This window comes from Barbatula barbatula (assembly GCF_947034865.1).
Source record: "Barbatula barbatula genome assembly, chromosome: 12".
NCBI classification, from domain to species: Eukaryota; Metazoa; Chordata; class Actinopteri; order Cypriniformes; family Nemacheilidae; genus Barbatula; species Barbatula barbatula.
Window position 1 is genome coordinate 7,541,422 of NC_136775.1, and position 23,096 is coordinate 7,564,517.

Here is a 23,096-nt window from a genome sequence, read left to right on the forward strand (position 1 = left end):
TCTAGACAGCCCTCAACACTTACTAATGTAAGTACTTCCCACACAAATGCAGGTTTACAACTTTCACTGTACCATTAGCTTCTCATTTTCCTTTTCTACTAAAAATATTTTTCTAATTACATAATTTACATTCAATTAGTAGCACAAGGACAATACTGAATAGGAATAACTAACATATTACATATACAAACAGCAGCTGAAAACAGCTTCATTCAAAGTAACGCTATTCAAAACACTGAATTTTAGGAAGAGTCCATGCCTTTAAACCTTAAATCTCAATGAAAATAATCACAAACATCTTACCAAGATTTAATGTACATTTATTCTTACCACGTGGAACATATAGTATAAAGATTTCATAGTGAATAAATGATATTCATCGAGCCAAAAAGGGAAAAACCAAGGAATTTACATTAAGCTACATAGTCTGAGATACAAATATGCAGAATCCATATCACTGGAGAAAAAATATCTCAACTGTGTTTCTTCATCTAGAATTATTTAGTTGTACCAGGAGATGAAATTAAAATATTTCAGCCGTTCGCTGCACTATGGAGGAACCATGGAGGCCAAAAAGGTGGTTCAGTTTATATACCTAGGGATTCTGATGCAATAAACCCAACTTGAGTGTCCACTCTCATCCTTGATAGATAAAAAGGGGTAAGAAGCAAGAATGTGTGAAAGACATAGGGAGAGAAAGAGAGGTGTAAATGTACAACATCTTATATACAGAACAGCCTGGGCTGCATCTTAAGTTGAAAACCAGTCCTAGGAGGTGATTTCTTTATAGGGGTCAATCATACAATCAAGGGTTAAAGAGAAGAGGTCAGGGTGTTGTACGTTCTTGATACTTTGGGGAGTATTCTCTTCACCATCAAACCGTTTAAAAACACTTTAAAAACTGAGCAAACATTGTCCCGTGTGGAACAGTGCAGTAGGTTTGTAGTATTAGTTGCAGTAACAGTTTCAGAGTACTGTACAGAAAATGAATGCTCATTTCTGCTGTACACACTTCTAGTAAAGTTGACTGTGTAGCATCAAAATACAACCACCAAACAAAGGTATCACCTGTATAGACTCCAAACGTGATCAAGAGCTGTGTATTATTTGCTCCCTCTTGGGAAAGACAAAGGAACAATTAACCCCAAAACTCACTGTAAACAAGACAGTAACTTTGGTAAATAGTTTGTTTTTTCAAGCCATTTATTTTATTCATTTATTTATTTTATTATAAAAAAGTACGTCCCCCCTCAGACAGGACACAAAAGTTGGGATCCCTGTCCATGTCATCTAGTTGGCATCAGTGTTAAAGTTTTGTGTCAGTGTGTTGAGGCTCTGGTTCATGATCCACAGCAAATCGTGATACCCTTCCCAAAGTGAGACGCAGAGAAAAGGGGGGGCCAGTGGGTGTATGAAAGGACTTGCATAAATAAAAAAAAAAACAGTCAATTTCCTCTGCTTTCAGTCCCCGCTCACCAAGGGGAGGGGCAGGCAAGGGGGAGGTATGAAAACCAGAGAAGGTGGAGCCACGGCTCCGCACAGCTGTCATGACTGGCCTATCAAAAACAGTACATCACAGATGACATGGGACACCAAAGAGTTCATGAGGGGGGAGACGGAAAGGTCCAGAAGCCGTGATTCATAGAGCGTAAATTCAGAGTGGTTCTCCTCTACCTTAGCGAAAGCCAGGAGAGCCCGAGCGGCTCGCCGCATCATGTCCACACTTGTCGGCTCAAAGTGGGATCCCTGCATGTGTAGTAGGGACCCTTGGCTCTGCTGGAACTGCGTCGCTGCTAAGCTGTCCTCCAAGAAGCCCAACAGATTCCCTACGCTCCCTTTCTGTACAGCAATGGCACGGGCTGCCATGCTGTCACCCTGTGCAAGATTGGCTAGCAACACGACCGCCATCTCCCGGCAGACAGGCACCTTTCGCTCGCCGACTAGTCGTACAAGGTTCCCAAACAGCTTCTCTAATCTACTAAAAGGTGGTGTTGCCAGAATGAGGTCCACATTGTTGTCCTGAATGCTTAGTTTACAGAGGGTCTCCAGGACAAGTCTCTGAGGGGACAATACACCGTTAAGCCCTAGGCTGGGGAAAGGGTCTTGAGCTTCGGCTGAAGGACAAACAGCCCAATGGAGCAAGCCATCCAGCAGCGGTAAGCAGATGCTCTCAGTGTAGACAGAGAAATCAAGCTGGCCTGAGATGTTGGCAAGAGTGACCAAACAATTTTCCCGCAGCAGTTCCAGACAGTCCCACCACCACTCGTCTTTCTTGTTACCGTGACTCTCATCCACCTCCTCTTCTTTCTCGTAGGTTAAAGGCGCCTGCTTGCGTTCTGGATGCCGATGGTGGAGAAGCAAGAGGCGACCTAGTATTAGCAACAGCCCTGGGTGCTTGGACATCTCCAAGTCATTGCCCGGAATGAATGAGAGGCTGCGGACGATGTTGGAGATGCAGATGCAGCGACGGGAGAGGGAATCTTGCCAATCGGAGAGTGTGACGAGAGGAGTTTCATCCTTGCTGTGTGGCTCATCCTCTAGAATGGAGATGGGACGCTGACCCTGTGATGATGTGCTTGGCCTGATGTTCTCTGGAACTGTCGCCTCTGATCCTTGTTTCTCTTGATCTGCCTCTCCATTTGATTTCTCCCCAGAGGAAGTTTCTAAGCAGTCAGCAGGCCTTTCAGCTTTTGTTTCTGAAATTCCATCGGTGACTTCAGTGGATGACTGCTGTGAAGGCTGCCGGTCCACTTCCTTCCTGTGCTCTTCACTCGATGAGGATGGTGTAGGCACCTCAGAATCCTTCAGCGCTCCTCGTTTCTTGTCTGAGGCCTGGATGGGAAGCCGCTTCCACATGTGTGAAAGATCCACTTTGCTTTCGAAGTGAGTCTGGATGTGTTCTGTTGTATCGCCTCCACCAATACTCCAGTGCAGCAGGCCACTGTCAAATTCCTGTAACCGGCCAAGTTTATTCGAGCAGTCCACCACGAAAGGATCCTTCTTCCGTACAATCTTCAAAGGAAGCTTATCAAACTTGCTAGCCTGCTTGGGCTTCTCCTGAGTCAAGGCAAGCTCGAGGGATGGTGTATCTAAAGTTTTGGCTTCTTTAGATGACTCTCCGTCCATAGCTTGGCAGTCTTCTTTCTTCCCAGAGTCTTCACAAGTCCTGTGCTTTTCCTCCTGTTTTATCTGGAGAGGTTCTGGTGCTGTGTATTGTTCTTGATGTTTTGGCCTCTGCATTTCCTCTGCTTCATCTTCATCCTCCGTTTCTCCGTCTTCCTCCATGCCCTCCACCAGTGTTTCATCATCCACGGTATTTTCATCCTTTTTGAGCACACTAGGATCCAACAGTGCTCTTTGTCCTGGATCACCGACCTCATATTCCTTCAGGATGCCAAATATCTCAATGAGGCAACGCCGAAAATACTCAACAACTAGTTCCAGGAAACCAGGGAGCTTTAAAATAAATTAACAAGTTATAATAAGTTAATATGTTATGTAAAGGATGGGAATGAGAAGTATTCTTATTTCTGCACAATGACTCACCTGAAAAAGGTTGAAATTCGAAATACTGTTGTCATCATACAACAGGATGTTGATGGTATCTAAAGCCCACGTACTCTCAGCCAACAGTCCTGATTTTAAGGACATCATGACTCTCCATGCTTCTGGTGTTCCTATAAAAGTAGCATATGGTTACTCCAAATTTCAACTCTAGCATTCACAAACGTACTCTGTAAGAATGAATAACTCTTACCAATCTCTTTCATGGTAAGACGTCTACGAGGTTTGAGAACAGGCTGTGAAGCCTCTGTGGAGCCTGCAGGGAAGGGCAGGTCTCTTCTCATGAGTGGAGGGTGTACTGAGGAAGGTACAATATGAGATGCAGGGACTGGAGGTCCAGCCTTCTGCATTTTGATACTGCCAGGCATGTAGGGTGATTTGCTGGGTGAACTGCCGCTTTCCATGGGTCGGGGCATGGGCGTGGGGCTTGACACCTGTGGAATGTGGTTCTGCATGGCTTGTGGTGACTGATAGTTGGACTGCAAGGGTCTGCTCATTGGTGGGCCTGCACCGCCATATGGGGGCTGTCGAGGCCCAGGCCACTGGCCGTCATGATTCATACGTGGTTCAGATGACATCATCTCTTCGGAGCGGTTAATTGAATGGAAACCAGGACCTTGACCAGTACCAGCAGGAGGTCCTTGACGGTTGGGGTAACCACCGTACCCTATATCACCTCGGCCTTGCCACATACCACTTTGAGGACCGTCGGGACCAGACTGCATTGGACTGCCTATCATTTGAGGCGGCATGGAACCCTGGGAGTTAGGACCCCCTGCCCCTTGCATCCGATCCCTTCCAAAAGGGAATGGGAACTGATTCTGAGGACCAGGTGGACGTCGCTCTGAGCCAGGGTAAGAACTGTTAAACTGGTTAAACATATCCTGTTGACCACTTGAGGGACCACCAGGGGGAGCCTGTGATTGTGGCTGCTGCGCATTGTATGGCCCACCGAACATCTCGCCGTCATGATGCCGTTTAGCTGGTGGGTAGCCTCCTTCACCTGGCCTTTTGTAGTTCTGTTTCCAAATTACATTGAAAATACATGAATAAGCGTTCATTAAAATGCAACAAGGTCTAATTGAAAACATTGAATAATTTCATTAACTGGGACTGAAGGAGTCTCCTACCGTTTGTTGTTGCGGATACATTCCAGGCTGCTGATTCGGATAGGAGCCACCAGGAGGCGCACCCTGCCCAGGATACTGATTACTATACGATTCATGCCTGTAGAAAACATTTAAGAAAATACAAATAATGTGTGTTTAATAAAACCAAATAATACAAAACATACACAATTAAATGCAACACGAGAATGAACTGATGGACTGACCGCTGTTGTTGTGGAGGGTAACGGTTTGGAGAGTACATCCCAGATTCAGCGTTGGAAGGCATCATGTTTGGCTGTGGCACTCCCGGCCCCATGCTGCCTTCTGGGCCTATCCCTGACTCTGGCCTACACAATAAAAAATACACAATAGTTCCCATGGAAACATTTACAAAACAAAAATCAAACGCCTAATCAAGAAAAATCCAAGTTTCTGTCCAAAAAAAAGAAACGTTCCATAAAGCTATACCTTCTTTCATAACCAGGACCATATGGATATTGGTGCCTCTGACCCATGGGCACGTTCCCCATAGGGCCTGGTGGTCCTCTGTTATACTGATCACCGAGACCACTGTTAGGACCCTGTCCACCAGGTATAAACTGTTCTCCAACTATAACCACAAAATCGAAATGAAATAGTATGTTGTTAATTTAAGTTAGTATTTAATTCTTCAGAAGATGAGAAAATTAAAATGCAATATAAACCTTTGCGCATGCCACTGAAGTGGTCTTTGCTGGGTTCATAGGGTCCCATTCGACCAGGCATCTCTGGAGTGCTCATGCCTGACTGGTAGCCAGAGTTGGGGGTCAAAGTGTTCCGCCGAGAGAAGGCTGGGTCATTATCAGCAAATGGATCTTGTAGGTTCACACTGCTCCTATGAAACAGCACAGGTAAGAAGTGGTTCACAGTCTAAACAAAACTGACTAAAAAAAGTGGATAACAATCAAACCTCACCTGCCACTTTGCATTGGGGGCATCTGACTGTGTGGAGTAGAGGCAGGAGTTGGAGGCTTTAAGTCTCCGCTTTCAGCCATGGAGCTGCTGGTAGACTGCGGTGTCTGGGGCCCCTGGAGAGAGCCGGATCCAGCTGTTCCAGGCAAAGAAAGGTCAAGATGGGGAAATATTATCTTACAGAGTTTAAAAACATGTAGGTTTAAGTTCCACAACTAACCATTAGTAATATAAAGACTAATTTAATACTGTACTGAATACAAAAGGTGCTATTTCACGAGTCTTTGTTTATGATAATTTTAGTAAGACAATCACTCTGCCTAAGGTTTGGAATGGTAAGGCATCGGGTTGTGTTGTACATGTGATTGTTAGGGACTTGAGATTACAAAGCCAAAGACACTAGCACTTACCTGGAGAGGGTGGCTGAATTTTGGCCTGATTCTTTTTGGTGTCTCCAGGAATATCAGGTGGTGGGTCTTCTCCACGCTCAATCTTACATTCAAAAGCATATAGACACTGGATGTACTGCTTTTTCAGAGAGCTGGCTGCACTGCTTGAGGTCCCCACATTCAGATTTGTGGCCAGCTCCCTCCATTTCTTATTCTTATTAACCTGTAATAACATAGCAAAAATTGAGTAAACATCCTTGACAAAATGATAATAGTGTTGGTGATATTACAAATAAAATAAAAGGACATGTGTGTACAATCTTGCTACAAAAGATTCTTTACAGCGATGCAATAAAAAAAATCTTTCCATTTTACTCTAGAACCCTTTTCTACTACAATGAAACAGAAAAATGTTAAACGTTCCTTTAAAGGACTCGTTCAGACAAAAATAGTTCTTCTATGGCATCGTGAAGCAACTCATGTATACACTGATTCTTCCTACCTGTGTAAGACCTCCAATCTCCTTGACGGACATGTAGAGGCGGAAGAGATCAAGGGGTTTACGTCCCACAGCTGGTAGGTTACTCATGCCCAAGGCTTTTTCTTCAATAAAAGCCAGGTAACGGTCCACCCACATCTTTCTTTCTGGCTCTGGGCCTAGCTCATACAATCGAGTGATCTTCTCATTGGTTGTTGTGGAGGAACTTGACTTCTGTGCAAAAACAAATTGTTTTGAAAGATATTAGCAGGACATGCAACTTCAATTTATCAATAACTTACATTTATAAAGACAATATATTCTCTTTTATACGCTTACGCAAACCTTAGATTTTGTTTCCGTCTTGGGTGTCCCCTCAACCTTATTATTCATTTTTTGTGGCTGGTTTAGTTTTCCCTCCATACCAAAATCAGGACCAGGGGACATGCCTAAGAGAAAAATATATATTTCAACTGTGACATGGGAGAACATTTGCTTGTGCAAACAATAACAATGCATTTCTACCAATTGGACCAAATAATGAATTGCAATAAACAATTATATTATTGTGTTTTCTATCTTACCACTAGTGTTGTTGGCCATGTTACCACCCATTGGGTAGGAAGGACCCTGGGTGTTCATTATTCCTGGCATGTTGTTCATTGATGGGCCATACGGAGGACCTGAACCCATCATTGCAGGACCAGGTGACATATTGGGGTAACCTGGTAGTCTGCGATTTGAATAAAGAAAAAACAATTCAACAACTTACAAAGAAACAACTACTACTTGGTAATAAACAAAGATGTTAACCAAAGTCTAGTTGCACTTCAGTTGATGTGTACCTGTTGTGTATGGAGTTTGAGGGTCCGTGCTGCATTGCTGTAGCATCCTGCGGCTTTCTGTTGAGGCCTGGAGGTGGCATGTTCCCCATATTCGGGCCCATATTGGGACTCATGTTGGGTCCCATGTTAGGGCCGTAAGGACGTGCACCCATCTGGCCATGAGGCATCCTTCCAGAAGGCATCCCAGGATACAGTGGTCCTCCTCCTTGTCCGGACATAGGGTTCAAAGATCCACCCATGCCAGGACCAGGATAATTGGCATTAGGCATGCCACTGTAACCAGGCTGCCTAGGGAAACCTGAAGAGGAAGACGACATGTTGTAACGTGAGCCCAAGTTTGTTTAAAAACAGTGTCGAGGCCTTTGCAATTTAGCTTAAAGATATATTAGTCAAAAAGCAAAGCAAACCTACAAAAACTATTACAGAAATCCCATGATCCTCACTATTACAAATGAATATCACCATTATTTAAACATGCATCTTTTGGAGAGCGAAGGAATGAAGTGGTCATCTAAACCAGAACTTCTGATATGAAACTGTAAAAATGTCTACAGATTACATCTGTGCGTCATCGATAAGCATCAGACAAATGTTATGTAGTATAGATGGCCCACTGCTAGGCATTTAAAGAGACTTCCAGGCCCTTGTGTATTCGCAGCCTGTAGTTCTGCTCTACACCAGGTTCACTGTAGCAGCTCAACTGACGTGAGCCATGCTACGTCAACTCCCTTTTTTTACTGGAGCTAAAAATAGCCCCACTGTGATCTACTGGTTGCACAGAGGAAGAGTGAGGAGGATTAAGACAGAGAGTAAGAAGAGAGAACAAGTAAATTAAAAAGATCTAAAACTTAAAATGTTTAGATCTCATTTGCACCTCCACTACAAATGTAACTTCTAGGACAAAATGTTTATGTGAAAGAAGTTCCTGTCTTTGACTAAAGAGATGAAAGACTATAGATCACAACGATGTCATAACTAAAATTAAAAGGATCGTTCAATCAAAAATGAAAACAAAAATAAATTAGATATTTCGAGGAATTTAGTAAAGCAAACAGTTCTGGGGCACCTATAACTACCATTTAAATTTCTTCTACTACTATGGTAGTCAATAGAAGCTGGGAAATGTTGCTAACATTCTTCCAAATATCTTTATTTGTGTTTAACCAAACAAAGAAATGTATACAGGTTTGGAACAACTAGAGGGTGAGGTATTCCTGACAGAATTCACATTTTTGGGTGAACTATTCCTTTAATCAGTTTTCAATGTGACACCTACCTTGTGGGCCATATTGAGCACCTTGAGGCGCATAGTTGGCCATAGAGTTGTTCTGCTGATAAGGAACCATCCCAGCATGGCCTCCAGATGACTGGCGAGGAGACAAAGCAGATCCAGATTGTGGAGACCCATAGGGTCCCATCTGAGGGTTTCTCTGCACATATCCTAAGACGACAAGATTAACATAACGACATAAGAGAGATTTAAAAAAGCATGATGATAGAAAACAAGGCCTCATATCCTTGTGAGGTAGAACGTTTATAGTCGAAGTTACCTCTGTCTTGGGCCATGGCAGGCATGTTCACCGACGAGTGCGTGACCCCGTCAGACTGTCCACTTGAAGGCCGGGGAGGCATCTGGTTTCCTTTAAATATGCAAATCATGCTTAATGGTTGGAGATTGAAAAATGTATTGCTTGTTAGGATAAGAATGATATTATTCTACTATATTGTGTTAATTTGTACAGCATTGCACACTTTAGCCTAAATATTGATAACCTTAGAAAATCATACTTCCAAGTATCTTTATCATGTTTAAATGACATAAACTTCATGATGTTTATTGAACATTATTTATGGTTTACTAGCCTTACCTGGTATGGTGGCAGGGGACAGAGGGCCAGAGCGAGATGCTGTGGCGCTGGCAGGAGAGCCCACCGGCGGAGATGTGTGGGGGGAGAAAGGCGACTGTGCTGGATTACTCTGTTCTCCTTGACTGCTGGATACTCCAGATGTGCTGACTCCAGGGCTCAGAGCACCTTCTGTACCCGTAGGCAGGTCATCGATAGAACCGGAAAGGTCCTATGTAAAGATAGAGGTTGAGAAAGTCAGAAATGAACGATTGAAAGAATTAAAAAAAATTATATCAAAGACCTTCCATTAGACGTAAGGGCAAAAAGGTACATTCTTTTTGCACTACTTTAAATAAAGCTGTCAGCCTTGTAAAATTTTGGTAAGCAACATTGTCTACAGCAGCATCTCTATTCAACAACCATTTCATCATCCAATGAGCCATGTTTAGCTTTCACAGAATTCCAAAAATATCACTGAAAACTCACATACGCAGGCACGGGTACAATTTGCAAACTCTGAACCGATCTTGTTTGTTTAAATTAGTTTAAACAATAAAGAAAGAAGAAATTATAATGTTCAAGATGCATATTTGATTTCTAGATGGCTCTTAGGGGCAGGATGCATGTTCCACAATAAAAATCAGCCTCAGGATTTAAGCTCCCAATAAACACTTCACGGTCTGAAAAATCCCCAAATCAGCACTATGATTTCAAACGCAATTATAAACCAAAAACATTTCCTAAATAACTCTCCCAGTGACAGCTTTATACACGCAACAATGAACTCTGGCACACTTTTTTTCTGGGACACACATTCGCGCTGAAGTACTCTCGTACACATACAATCACACAGCCAGAGGCTGCTGGCCTTGTTTATCTCATCTGGGAGCAAAAAAGTGAGATCACAGCGTCCCTGACGTTGCCATGGCTACAGCAGTCGACTGCACGTGTGCTGAGTCAGCACAGCTGGGTGTCTCTCTGTGTGTCCTTTTTAAACACAGTCTGGCAGGTCACAACACACACACTCAAATGCAATTAAATCCTGCAGACAGAAGAGCAGAACTCAAAAGGCGAGGATGTGGAGGCACTGAAAGAACCATTGACGCAAAGACGTCATGTTATCATTAGAGCATATATAAACCCCAATAGGATCCCTTTGTGTCAACAAAAGACAGTTGTTTTGAAGAATTGTTTATAATTGATTAAATGCAGACTTACTTAAGATATAGAGCAAAAAAAAATATTAGGGTGGGAGAAAAACTCAATGCATCGCGATTCGTTATCTTATGAAGCAGAATCGATTCTCAAAAATTCAGATTTCAGTTCAATTCACAGTGTCACTGTGCGCGGGAAAAACAGAAATATCCATTGACAGATGAACTTAATTGTGCCAAGATGGACAAACTATGACCCGCTCCATGCAATTTCAAATTGGCAAAATTGTGGATTTTGTGAAGACAAAGAGAAAGGTATCGTTGATAAGAACCATACTGTGTGCAAAGTATGTGTTGCCAAATTCTTATATTTCGGCAACACGACTAACATGATGAAACATTTCGCACACTACCAATTGAAGTCATTTAATTTGTGGAATAACATTGTTCTTCTGCATTAGGTTATCAAGATTTTTTGTGACACTAAACTAAATAATTGTTTTTTATTTAAAGATGGTTCTTTGTTAAAAGGTTCTAAACAAACTGAAACTTTGTCATACTCGGTTGTGGATTGAGAACTGCTTGTTCTTAATGATTGTTCTTTGAATGTAACATGGAAAGCCATACCACTACAGAGCTTGTGTGTCCTAAATGTAATTTACTTTGAAGATTTCTTTCAAAACTTTGATTTTAGTAACATTTACATTTTTAAGGTAGCAATACTGTCAAACAGAGATTCTAACTACAAACAAAAAGCATAGTATGGTAAGAATCGTTTTGGAATCGAATCATTGCTCCCAGAATCGGATCGTGAAGTATCTAAAGATTTCCACCCCTAATAAATATATGAACAAATTATTTTATTAGCTTGTGGAGACAGCCATGTAGGAAAACACTTTCCGGATGAGTGGGCTAAGTTATAAAAAAGAGAAGCTAATGGAAAAACTAAATGCTATGACTGACCAATCAGAATCAAGCACTCTACGGAGCCATTAAATAAGAATGTAAAAAAGGAAAGTGCATAATTTATAGTCAAAAGTCCCTGTGAAAAGTTGTGTTCTAACTTCAGTATTGTGACATATTTCTAACTCAAACAGAACAAATAAATAAGAAAATGCGTGGGTGTGGCTTGTCTTTTTCACAGCAAAAAGAGTAGCGTCTGAATACAAATGGGTTCAGAAATACTTTAGAGCCACCCGAATCACAATAAGCTCATTAAAGCTTTAGAGGAGCAATGTGGAGATTTTAGTAGCGTCTAGCGTTTAGGTTGCAAAATACAACCTATGGCTCACTCCACCCTGGAGGATGACACAGGACAAAGATGTCCTTGTGTTTTTACTTCTTTGCCAAAGGAAATATCATATTTTCCAAACGCACTCTGTGGAGCAGTTGGTCCGTTTAGGGCTACTGTAGAAAAAACATGGTGAATTCCATGCAAGGGGACCCGAGGTGAATGTAGATAGAAATAGCTCATTCTATTAAGTGATAAAGACATAATTCTTTATTATCTTAAGTCTTTATACACCATTGAAGACATAGTTAAGTATATTAAATTTATGTCAATAGATCCTTCTTAAGATTACTACACACAGCACCTTTAAGCATACTCTTATGTCTGTGAAAATGCACATTAACTGTCCGCCACTGCAAACATCATAGCCAAGTAGAGCGGATGCGGAATCAAATCTTGAAGAACCAGCCTTACAGAATCACCAAATTAATGCAACAATCAGACAGTTTAAGTCAATTAAAAAAACGTCTCTGTTGCAGTAATCACAACTGAACGCAGTCAAAGGCAGCTTGTGCAACATCAAGTGGGAAGAGAGGTATGAGACTCACTGGTAGACTTGAGGGTCTGCCCTGCATGTCCTCTGAACTTCCTTTAGATGCCAGAGGCTGACTGGAGGGAGGTGCACTAGACTGGGAGCTAAAGGACTCCTGGGAAGTCTCCTGTGGGGAACAAGGCAGCCCAGGTAAGTATATATATATATAATATATATACATATATATATATTTGCATTTAAAGCAAGGTGCACGCTTGACGATTTTGCCATCTGATACCAACATCAGGGATTGTGAGACGTTTTGCCATTATTTATGTTTACCAACAGCAATTTGCCACAAGTCCTATCTTTAAAAAGCATCACATTACACTGTATAGGATTTTATTAGACAATTTGAAAAGCATCAACTGCAAAGGACCATACAAATACAGTCTCCGCCCGACTTGTGACAGTGGACACATTCATGCATCTGTTGTTCTGCTTACAAAAGCCATAGCCTCTCTGTCAGTATGTTTTCAGAGTTAAAAATAGCCTGTAACAATGTAGTTATTACTGTTCTATAAGAGTATTTTAAAGTGATGGCACTGTCATATTAAATGCATTACAGATTTCAAATAAATGCAAAAGCAAGCAGTCATCCAGTGTAGTTCAAACACAGCCGGCGAATAATAAACATTTGGACTGCAGCTACTGTGAATAAAGTTACACAAACATTAAATATGGGTTGCAAAGATTGCAAAAGGGTCTAGAGTAGAATTTCTTCGTTTACTTTTCAAGCTCACTTAAGGACAACATACTGACAACAGATCTCCGTAATTGAAACATAATGCACTTTATTATGGGGAAAACCACACGTTACCTGGGCAGGAGGAAACCGCTGATACGGCGATTGTTGCTGCTGCTGTTGTTGTTGTGGGGGAGTCTGGGAGTATGTCGTGGGTTGCGTCTGCGTCATCTGTCCATGTCCCGACGGCTGCTGGGATGCAGGTGTAGGCGTCTGTGGCGTCTGCTGTGATGACGGCGGCTGGGAGACTTGGCCAGGCGGGTAGCTAGGCTGGGTCTGGGATGCAGGAGGGGCCTGGGAGTTCCCCTGCTGAGGGGGCTGGGACTGAGGCACCTGTTGTTGGGGATAAGGGGACTGAGCAGACTGGGGTGCTGCAGAGGCCTGCGAATATGGGGATTGAGAAGGGCCTGGAGAGGGGCCGGGAATTTGCGCCTGCGGCTGCTGAGGCATGTGGGGATGTTGGTAAGGAGGACCGGCCTGTCCGTGTGAACCAGATGGTTGCGGGCCGTGAGGCTGCTGAGAGTAAGGTCCTTGTCCTCCTGGTTGCCCAGGGGAAGGCTGGGGGTACGACGACTGCTGCTGGCCTGAGTGAGGCCCCTGACCATGCTGGCCGTAATAGGGCTGTTGCCCCTGCTGGACGTAACCCCCTGGTCCCTGTTGTCCATACGATGGAATCTGCGCAAAAAAGTAGAATGACACTAAAGATCATTAAACTCATGGTATTTCCTTTACTGACCTTCTGGCTCTACCACATGCGGGTAAACAAACAAACAAGGAAACCAAAACCTCCTTTTATCAACATGATGTACACATGTTGTACACATTAAAACAGTGACAAAGAATTAATTGCTAAAAAATTTGTTTTATGTAATGCATTCAGATTTAATGTTCCCTTTTTTTGAATGAAGTTTAATACCAATGCAATGTGAGGCAAACGCTTTTCTTGCACTGACCTGTTGCCCATACTGTATACGTCCTTGCATTCCCATAGGGTATCTCTGAGGTCCAGGAGGCCCATACCCCTGGCCTGGGTATGCAGGTCCCTGCTGGGGCCCAGGAGGAGGCCCCTGATGGGGCTGCTGCGGGTAAGGACCACCTGACCCGTATGGCTGTCCTCGCATTTTCCCCATCTGATCCATTGAGGCTGGAGTCTACAAAACGAGAGGGACACATGAGTTGTGTAACGGACGGTAACTCATAAATAATGACCGGAAAATGAACGGAAAGGACAGAAAAAAAATGCAGGAGACCACAGGAGAAGTGAGAGAGAACAGCCAGAGGGGAAATGATAGTGGAAAACTGAGGTGAAAAGAAAGACGGCAGAAACGCTCTGCCTCGGATTCCCACGGTTATTAACCTGACTGTTACCTTGCCCAGCCTTAGTTAAGGAAGTCAACAGTGCTATATATAACTCATTGCAAATGGAGGGCAGTCTGCCGAATATTTAACACATCCCAGCTGTAGCTCCACTTGAGCCTCGGCCAAGCCAGCTTCGTAAAAAGACGGCAATCTTGGCACCGAATGAATGACACAGGGTTTAATGACATGAGGGGAGAGGTCCAGCTTGACTCAGTGAGATGAGAGTTAGTGTAGGCAACAGGATGAGGGGTCAAGTTGTAAGTATTGGAGTAGGAATATCCGTAATGTTTATTTTAAAATTGGTAATTACGGACAAAACATTTGCACATATATGGATAGACCACATAATCTTACAAACAGTTCCGCTGTTGTAGACAGCGAAAGATGTAGAATGCATTTAAGAATTAATTAATTAAATTATAGTTTTTACTTTGAGAAACTAGACCATTGAGGACAATTTACTGCATGAACAAACAGCGTTTTAAAAGTATGCCTGTGTCTTAAAAAATGTTTTGTACTTGTATTACATCTGTATGCCACAGTTCAGAAATGTTATTGTAAATATCATCATACGCATGTGTGTGTGAACAGTAATGTTTGGTGGATATGCAGCAGTAACTTGCAGCCCACCCCACGTTCTCTTTCAGATGTCATTGGAAATTTTAATCAAGGTAAATGATTAAATTAATAAGGCATGTTGCACCGCAATATGTGCTACACTCTCATTCCTTAATACAGTAAATATTTTACCTTATTTATTTCTTACCCAAGAGTGTAAAACCACAGGGCAAGAATAATGTCTCGACACATTGCAACAAATGTAAAATGCACTTCAAACTTTACCTAGTCTTAATTTAGTCAACATTTAAAAATGTTGAAACTTGCATGTCAGTATAAAAGACATTTGCAAAGAAGATAAATAAAAACACGTTATGCATGACCATCTAAACTAGTGTTCTGGTAGGTCATGACCATAAAAGGGACCGAGACCTGATCTTAGAGGGTCATAAATAGCATGGAACAATCGCGTTAGACTATGGGTGGTTTCACATTCTGCTTGATTGCTCCCCCTGCCGCCGCTGGACTGCGTTCAAATTATTATTGTTCATATTCCGAACCGAAGTCGTTTCGCAGGAGAAATGCATAACATTACTTGCTTCACTTTTATAACATTTATGTTTTTAAACTGTAGTTTTGTTTCCAAAGCTTCAGTACATAACAGCATTTTCATCAGTCTTTACGAATGTACTGCAAATTCTCTTAAGAACTCTGAAGGCGAACAGAAGCATTGGAGCTTGGAGCACATCAGTCACGCTCGTCAGAAAAGTAAGTGAAACACACAAGCACACATTTTTATCAAATAATCATTAATAGCGGTTCTCTTCCATGATTTGGTACAATTGCATTCATATCAGCAGCGAAGCGTACTCGAGTTCACATGAAACGCACCCCAGACCTCCCTTTTTAAGCGGACTCGGGTACAGTTTGCGCACCCGGGTTCGGAAATCAGCGTTCACATTAGTGATGGAATGGTACATCTCACCCACAGTTCAATACAAACCTCGGCTTTTCAACAACAGTGTTCGTTCGGGTCTGATGGCTTGGAACATTAAGGGCTAGAGAGGTTTAAAGTTTGTTTGCACAGGCCAAACATTGGTAACAAAACTATAAATCGTCACATACAGATGGATAAATATCCTTTTTAGACTACCTAAATATGTTTTAATTTTTCTAATAATGGTATATTTGTCCACATATATTACTATAGTATACTAACAGGATTCCGCGTCCACATCTAGTTACAAGGACTGATTATTGTCACACACAAACAAGCACAACCACGACAAACCCAAGTAAAATTCTCTCTCACTTGCCCATACAAAATATTAACTTGTCCCGGACAAGCATTAACGTCGAGCCCTGGAAATGTAAAGATTTACACTGGCAGCTCACAGCAGTTTTTGGTTGACTGTTCATCAACATGCCAACAAAATAACCTTCTTATAAGAGGTTTTGCACATCAGAGTATTTAAAATAACGTAATGCAAAACTTGCGATTGCTGTAATGGACATAAACATACGGTGCAAGTAAAACTGCAAACACTAGCGTTCAATGGAAAGGGTCAAAGATAATATATTAACAATGTGCGCCACTGCCATTGCAATAAATTGGAAGAAATGTAATGCTAAATAGCTTCCTGGAGGCGCTCTTGCTATGATGTAAATAACAGTCCGAAAGGCCGCCGAGTGGCATGACTTTCATTAAACGGACTTTGTCATGGTGCTGTAGACGCTCTTTCTGCATGTGCTGGGTGAAAGCAAGACAAACGTGCTGCTTTCGTATGCTGTGTTAAATTACATTCTTGATGTGCCAAATTCGGAAATGATCACTTTAGTACAAACAGCATACAATAAAGCACATTGCTTCTCGTGTTGAAGGCGACCTCGCGTCGTTTAAAAGCTGAATCAAAAATGTGAGAATTAAATGTCAAAGTTCTAAAACAGACAATTAATCGCCATAATCGCGATGATTTATTAGACAATTAACCATCAGCTAAATTTCATAATCGTGACAGCCCTAGTGGGGATGTGTTTATCCATCTCAGTGCACAGACAGAGCCAGTTCAGAGTGTAATTAAGCGCACAGAAATAATTTAAAATGCAAAACCGGAAAACCACAATTCACTTACACGTATTAAACTGTGGAGGTCGTAAAGGGTTCAATATTATATTGAGAATTGTGGCATCCCTAGTTCACATCATCCAAATGAACTGAACTCCGATGTTAATGGAACCCTGGTGCGCACCAAAAGTGCTATGTGAGACCGCCCTAAAATGCAAAGCAATTAGGACAGTAAAAAATGCCACTAAAACAGATCACTTCATATATCCTTTCATGTGCGGCCAAACAAACTTTACCATATTTTGGCATCAGCAAGCCGTGTTTACTAGGCAAAAGAGGAACAATAATCCATTATTTGGTGTAGTGTTTTACACAAGTTATGTTGGTAAACCTATGCATCTATGCTATTTTAAATGATTAAACTTAAGAACATAGCACAAATGTAAAATCTGATGCTGTGAATCACTGTCATATAGTATACATTTCTACGATATTTGTTATACATGTATGGAGTAATAATCGTATATAGTACCTAATGTACTATTGCTCTTATGACATATCGCTTATTGCTCCCCGAAACCCTTTGAAATAATGTAAATAATAGCAAGATGAAAAAAAAATCTGTACATTTTACGATTTAAAATATAATGAACTACCCGTTAAGTGTCACTTAATGCAAAAACCATAGTAGAATAATTATTCTAATGTTTATGCACCCAGTTGTTTATTTTATATGTGTGTAAGATATTCCATTGTGATTACATTGTAAGTTACCTTCAGAAATCTGAAATATTACCTTATGAGGCTTAACACTGAAACCTGGTTTTGACATGTCTAAATCAAATCACAAAGATGTTTAAATTTAGCCAATAACCCAGAACATAAAATCCTTTAGTTTCACAATGTAATGTCAACATTTGAGGCATTCTCTAAAAAGCAAGAAATTAAATCGTATGGAACATATAAAATTACATTTTCAACACTTTGGATGCCGACGTAGAAGACAAAAATCTACATAACGCAAGACTGCAAACAACACTTTAAAATGACCTTTCCTTTTGCCTTGCCATATTTAAGAAACATGTGAAAATAACAGCATTTTATCTAGTGAACCGAAGTAAATCCGGTCTGTGAAAAACTGATTATAAAACAACCTTATTCACAGATGGGCACTGACAGACTCAAACAAAACAGAACAACACAATGTGAAGAATAACAAAAAAAAACACACCATGTCACTATATCAGATTTGCACCAGTGAATCGTCTGGATGTCTGTTTTAGATTTGGCGTGAATTCAAACCTTTGAAATAAGGCCCAGTCTGGCAAGTGCTTCAAGTATGAAATGGCTTAGGGCAAGTCGCTCTTGACATTTTCCTGTGTCCGAATGGAAAAATCAAATAAATAATGGCTGCACATGGCTAATCTGCATAAGATAAAGTGAGGGCTCTCTTGGCAGGAGAGGCTGCTGGACGGGCGCTCTGATTGGTCACGGGGGATGGGGTGGACACCAGAACACTTGCAAATCAACTCAAGGCAGACAGGAGAGATTTCAGAAGCTACAGAAAGCATAACAATAACCTCTTTCTTTTCGAGATTCACAATTTGGGTGTCTAATGAACATCAAAACTCATCAAGCAAATATCTTTAACATACATTTATAAACAAGTGTAAAGAGCTATGATATTGCTTTTAGCTAAATTGCCCGCACTAAAAAAGAAATTTTGCCTACATACATGCAGTGGAACTTTCCAAAATCCAAAATGTTCAAACAGTATTGCAGCTTTTCTTTGACTTGGGGATAACCTTACAAATAGAATAAAACACAAAATTATGATGTTTAAAAAATTTAATTGAAAAAAGAAATAAAAAAAGAGTAAAAGCGAACAACAATAAATTCTGTCTGATTCAGGATGCGTAACTGTTTGGTGATACTGTTGAATTTTTTGATTGTTGAATGGTGTGACACCAACTGGATTTGCCAATAAATAAACCTTTTTCACTTCCACACAAATGCAGTGTGGAGAATCACAACACCACTGAGAAAAATATCACGTTTTCAATCAACATGTTAAGGAATTGTGCAGATACTGGAATTATACAGGACTGTTAAACAAATTTTTCTGGAATTATCAGAGACAATACAGACAGAAAGGATCCAAAACTTAGGGTCCCGACTCCAAATGCAAGCTAGGACCTAAATGCAACAATCCATCCTTTGAAACAAAGTTATTAAGTATGGTAAACAGATAAAGAGCAACCTGGACATACATCAACAATCAAGATCTGATGGAGCTCACGAGGACAAGAGCAGCACATCAACATAATAAACAACTGATTTTATTAAAAAGATAGTTCACCCAAAAATTTAAATTCTGTCATCATTTACTCACCCTCAGGTTGTTCCAAATCTAACTGTCTTTGTTCCGATGAACACAAAAAGATATTTGGAAGAATGTTAGCAATTTTCAGTTCTGGGACATGATCCAAGACCATAGTAAGGATAAAAATATTGTAATTTTGTGTTCTGTTGAACACAAAATGAGAAGATTTGAAGAATTTAGGAAAACAAACAGTTCTGGGGCACCTTTGAATACCATCTAATTGTTCCTACTATGGTAGTCAATGATGTCCTGGAACTGAACTTTTCTAACATTCTTCCAAATATCTTTCTCTGTGTTCATCAGAACAAAGTAATTTATACAGGTATGACATTACACAAGCGTGAGTAAATGATGACAGAATTTTCATTTTGGGGTAAACCATCCCTTTAATAAGAATGAACAAAGGTTCTCTAACTGTATAATCTCAAACAAACTAAATTTACATCGAAATAACCCTAATTGATAAGGCACATTCAGATTGATCAATAGGGAAAACTCACTTTCCATTATCAATTTGGTTTCTACTTTATTTTGATTTGAAAAAAAGATGACAAATTATTAAGCATGAGTGTTAAAATACAATCCCAATTAATTTGAGCAGAAAGAACCTACTCCAAAGATAAAAAACAGCCGGGTTTAAACAAAACATTTAACCTAAATGCATAAATTACAATAGTTTCCTAAAAACACCCATCTACACTGTAAGAGTGAGGTTAGCAACATGAACTAATGAGCAAGTGTTTCAGTGTTACATCATATGTAATTATAAATGGCCAAGAGCGCAGCATGCGGAGCCAATCAGATCTCAGCGAGCATGTCAACCCAAGACCAACTGTCTCCTGCCTTTGACAGGAGGATTTTACCTCCACAATTCAAATCCCACTGCAAACCAATCTGCACTTACTCAAATCACTCAGCTTGTGTTTACAAGCTGCTCGCAGAGAGATCGACATTCAATTCAGCACACCGTTTTAAAGCTTTTCCCCAACAGATGCACTAGCTATATTAGATTTAAAGGCGGTGAAAATCCATTTTCATCCAAATAACAGACATTTACAGAGTATACAAGTGTGCCACGAACGTACGCCGACGCGACACGTTTTTTTCTTCCACGTGAAACATTCGCTAATTTTATGCTAATTTCCATCAATTAATTTCCTAACCGTCACGCACAACATTTCAACTGGCCAAATGTCGCATGTTGGATTAACAGACGATCGATTAAATGCGATAAAAACATAGATTTAGGCATTGAGAGAAGACGGTTAAATTCGTCCAACCCTTCTCCGCGGAGAAGCGGGTTGAGCTAAATACGCATTTTCACTATTATTAAATCAGTCGGAGACCTACCTTCAACTCATAATGGGGAAGAGTTTTAACGACACAAGGACGACCACGAACGCAGCTTTTCTAAAGTTTCATCATTTTAAATAGAAACAAAAGCTGTTAAATGGGCTGCTTGGAAAAACCAAGGAGGCAGCCATTTTATAGACTCTCTTGCTCAGACAATAGCAGGCACAGTGCGTTTCAGCCACTCATGTGACTCAAGCAAAGGGGAGAAGATGGGGGTTTTATATACACTAGAACTGAAATTTTACCTGGTTTCTACCCATGGACTGTCCGGTACTTCCAGGACTCATGGGTGGCGGGTGATGGGTCCTTTGTTGCCAACCCGGATGGCCCCCACCATACTGCCCACTGCTGCCCATATCTGCTGGTCCCTTAGCACCATCCTGGCTGTTGTATTCGCTAGGTGGGTAATTCGGGTAGCCTCTGGCACCGCTCGGGGAGGTCAGGAGCTGGTTGAGGGTCGGGGTCGATGTTGGCTGTGGATTTCCCATGTTATACCTCTGATTATTGTAAGAAGCAGCCATAGATCCTCCCGCTGCTGGCTGCTGTTGCTTGGCTGACTGCCCCCCTACCGCCTGAGCTTGAGGAGTGCTGCGCGGGGAGTTCATGCCGTATCCCTGGCCCGGGTACGGGCTTCGGTTCCCGAACGGACTGTAGTTGTTGTACTGGTGGTTAGGGAAGCCGTGTTCGTGAGAGTTGGGCTGATACGGGTCTATCATGTTGCTCGACAGAGCGCCTGGTCCCGCTGCAGCTGCCATGCCAGGGCTTTGTTGTCCGCCATGTTGATGAAAAGGGGCCCGGCCGTAGTGCTGACTGTAGCCATAGGAAGGCGGCGGAGGCGGAAAACCGGGCGCGTGGTGATGTACCATACCGGGGTGGTTATTCCCGTCAGGTCCGGCGGTATCATTTTGATTATTGTTAACCCTCGACGGATTCCCGTTCCCGTTCTTCATCTCAGACTCCCCTCCTCCCCCAGCATTTCCAACATCGGCCCGGTCCTGCAGTTCGCCGCGATCCGGTGATCCACTGTCTAATCCCGGCTCCTTATTTTCCTGCTGCTTTTCCCCCGGTACCGACTCCTCCTTTGGGTCTCGATCCGGTTTTTTTAGTTCGGAAGGCGGACTGGTGTTGAGAGAGGTAGCGCTGGCGACCTGAGCGGCCATGATACCCCCCTCTCCCTCTCGGCGAGTCGGTCACAATCAAATGCTAAACATTGAATGTAAATACAGTAGTTTTACAACAATTTACCCGTGTCCCGATTCATCCCCACCCCTAACACCGGACCGAATCCGGACTCCACCGTCGGCTCCGTTTTTTAGACTCTCTAGCACCGAAAATTGAGTTCCCGGGGAATGAAATTTACCCGACACGGAATTTGTGGGGGGTTCTGTTGCAGAAGTAGACTACATCCGAGGAACGGATCACACCAGCACGAGGCTCAGCTACATACAGCCATTTTACCGAGGTGCGCTGAGACCAGTAAAACATGGGTTGGACTCTCATCGGCGCACGGAACGGATTCGGGCGCGAGGGGGCTGGGTAGGGGTGTAAAATTGAAGTTGCATAACGACAAGGTTTAATTTTGCTCTTTTTTTTGGCAAAACTGGGTATAGGGAACTTAACGAAATCTTATAGCAGGTCATTATGATTGCATTATAGTTGCATGCATTCTTCCCTTGAAGTAACCTAGCTGGGATAGGCTGCTCCTACAGCTTGCTGTACTGGTTTTAGAAATGCACTGCCTATGAAATAATGCTGTAAAACCAAAGACACACACCTAGTTTTCTTTAAACCATAAAACAGACCGAGAGAAAAATACGAACAGACAGCCTGTTATACACAAATCTAACAGAAACAGGCCAGCAGTTTTAGAAATTGTCCTTTAGGCTCACAATGTAATTTTACTGTTTGTCGATGTGCACGAGAAAGATGTTTGGGGGTTGTGCTGATTAAAATGCGTTAGAAAAATAAGAGAAGGGAGGGTCGGTGGTGGGTTGAGCTAGTCTGCAAGCAGGAAGTGAAAATGAAACGAGAGGGAGGGAGAGAGAGAAAGAAGAAAATCAGATAAACCACACAAAGTGGTTGAAAGGCAGAATACATTATCATCGCAAAATAAGCCCCTCTATTTATACTGTGGTTCAGTTTGGAATCTAAAAAGAGATAGAGCAAAAAATCTCTGGGGGAAAAATATCATTTTAGGAGAATAACAAGCCGTCTCTCGTTCTCCGCTCTCCCCACCCCCTCTCTCCCTGACTGCCTCGCTCTCGCTCTCTCTCTCTCTCTCTCTCTCTCTCTCTAGCTGAAGCTCTACTCGTTGCAAAAGCAGCACAGCTCTGCTTTGGTATCTCGGTGTGGGGGATGGGCAGAGCTGCACAGCGCACTGCTTAATGCAATGCAGAGCCTCTAGCATTGCTGGCCAACTCTTGTGAAGTAGGGAGATCCCCTCTGTCACTTTTTAAGAGCATACTTGTGAGAA

General features: G+C 42.0%; 1 protein-coding gene across 3 annotated transcripts; it reads right to left on the reverse strand.

The window, feature by feature from the left end:
- Positions 1-303: 303 nt before the first annotated feature.
- Positions 304-22,098, reverse strand: arid1aa (AT-rich interaction domain 1Aa). Of its 3 annotated transcripts, none has more exons than XM_079468694.1 (20): positions 20,869-22,098; positions 13,859-14,056; positions 12,981-13,580; positions 12,177-12,287; positions 9,205-9,412; positions 8,887-8,976; positions 8,613-8,777; positions 7,337-7,634; positions 7,076-7,224; positions 6,837-6,940; positions 6,516-6,725; positions 6,035-6,236; positions 5,628-5,760; positions 5,378-5,541; positions 5,142-5,283; positions 4,898-5,020; positions 4,695-4,791; positions 3,758-4,583; positions 3,547-3,677; positions 304-3,456 (listed from the first exon to the last, which is right to left on the reverse strand). In XM_079468694.1, the coding sequence occupies exons 1-20, from the start codon at positions 21,781-21,783 to the stop codon at positions 1,546-1,548; spliced, it is 6,777 nt and encodes a 2,258-aa protein (XP_079324820.1). In that variant the 5' UTR covers positions 21,784-22,098; the 3' UTR covers positions 304-1,545. The 3 variants fall into 3 exon arrangements, with proteins under 3 accessions (XP_079324820.1, XP_079324819.1, XP_079324821.1); XM_079468693.1 differs by having other exon boundaries at positions 5,378-5,547; XM_079468695.1 differs by lacking the exon at positions 12,177-12,287 and having other exon boundaries at positions 5,378-5,547.
- Between the last annotated feature and the right edge of the window lie 998 nt (positions 22,099-23,096).

Coding starts and splice junctions, on each gene's coding strand:
- arid1aa (XM_079468693.1), bottom strand. CDS start 21,783: ATGGCCGCTCAGGTCGCCAGCGCTACCTCTCTCAACACCAGTCCGCCT. Junction 13,581..13,858: donor GTATACAGTATGGGCAACAG/GTCAGTGCAAGA, acceptor TTTTTTGCGCAG/ATTCCATCGTATGGACAACA. Junction 5,761..6,034: donor AATTCAGCCACCCTCTCCAG/GTAAGTGCTAGT, acceptor TGCCTGGAACAG/CTGGATCCGGCTCTCTCCAG.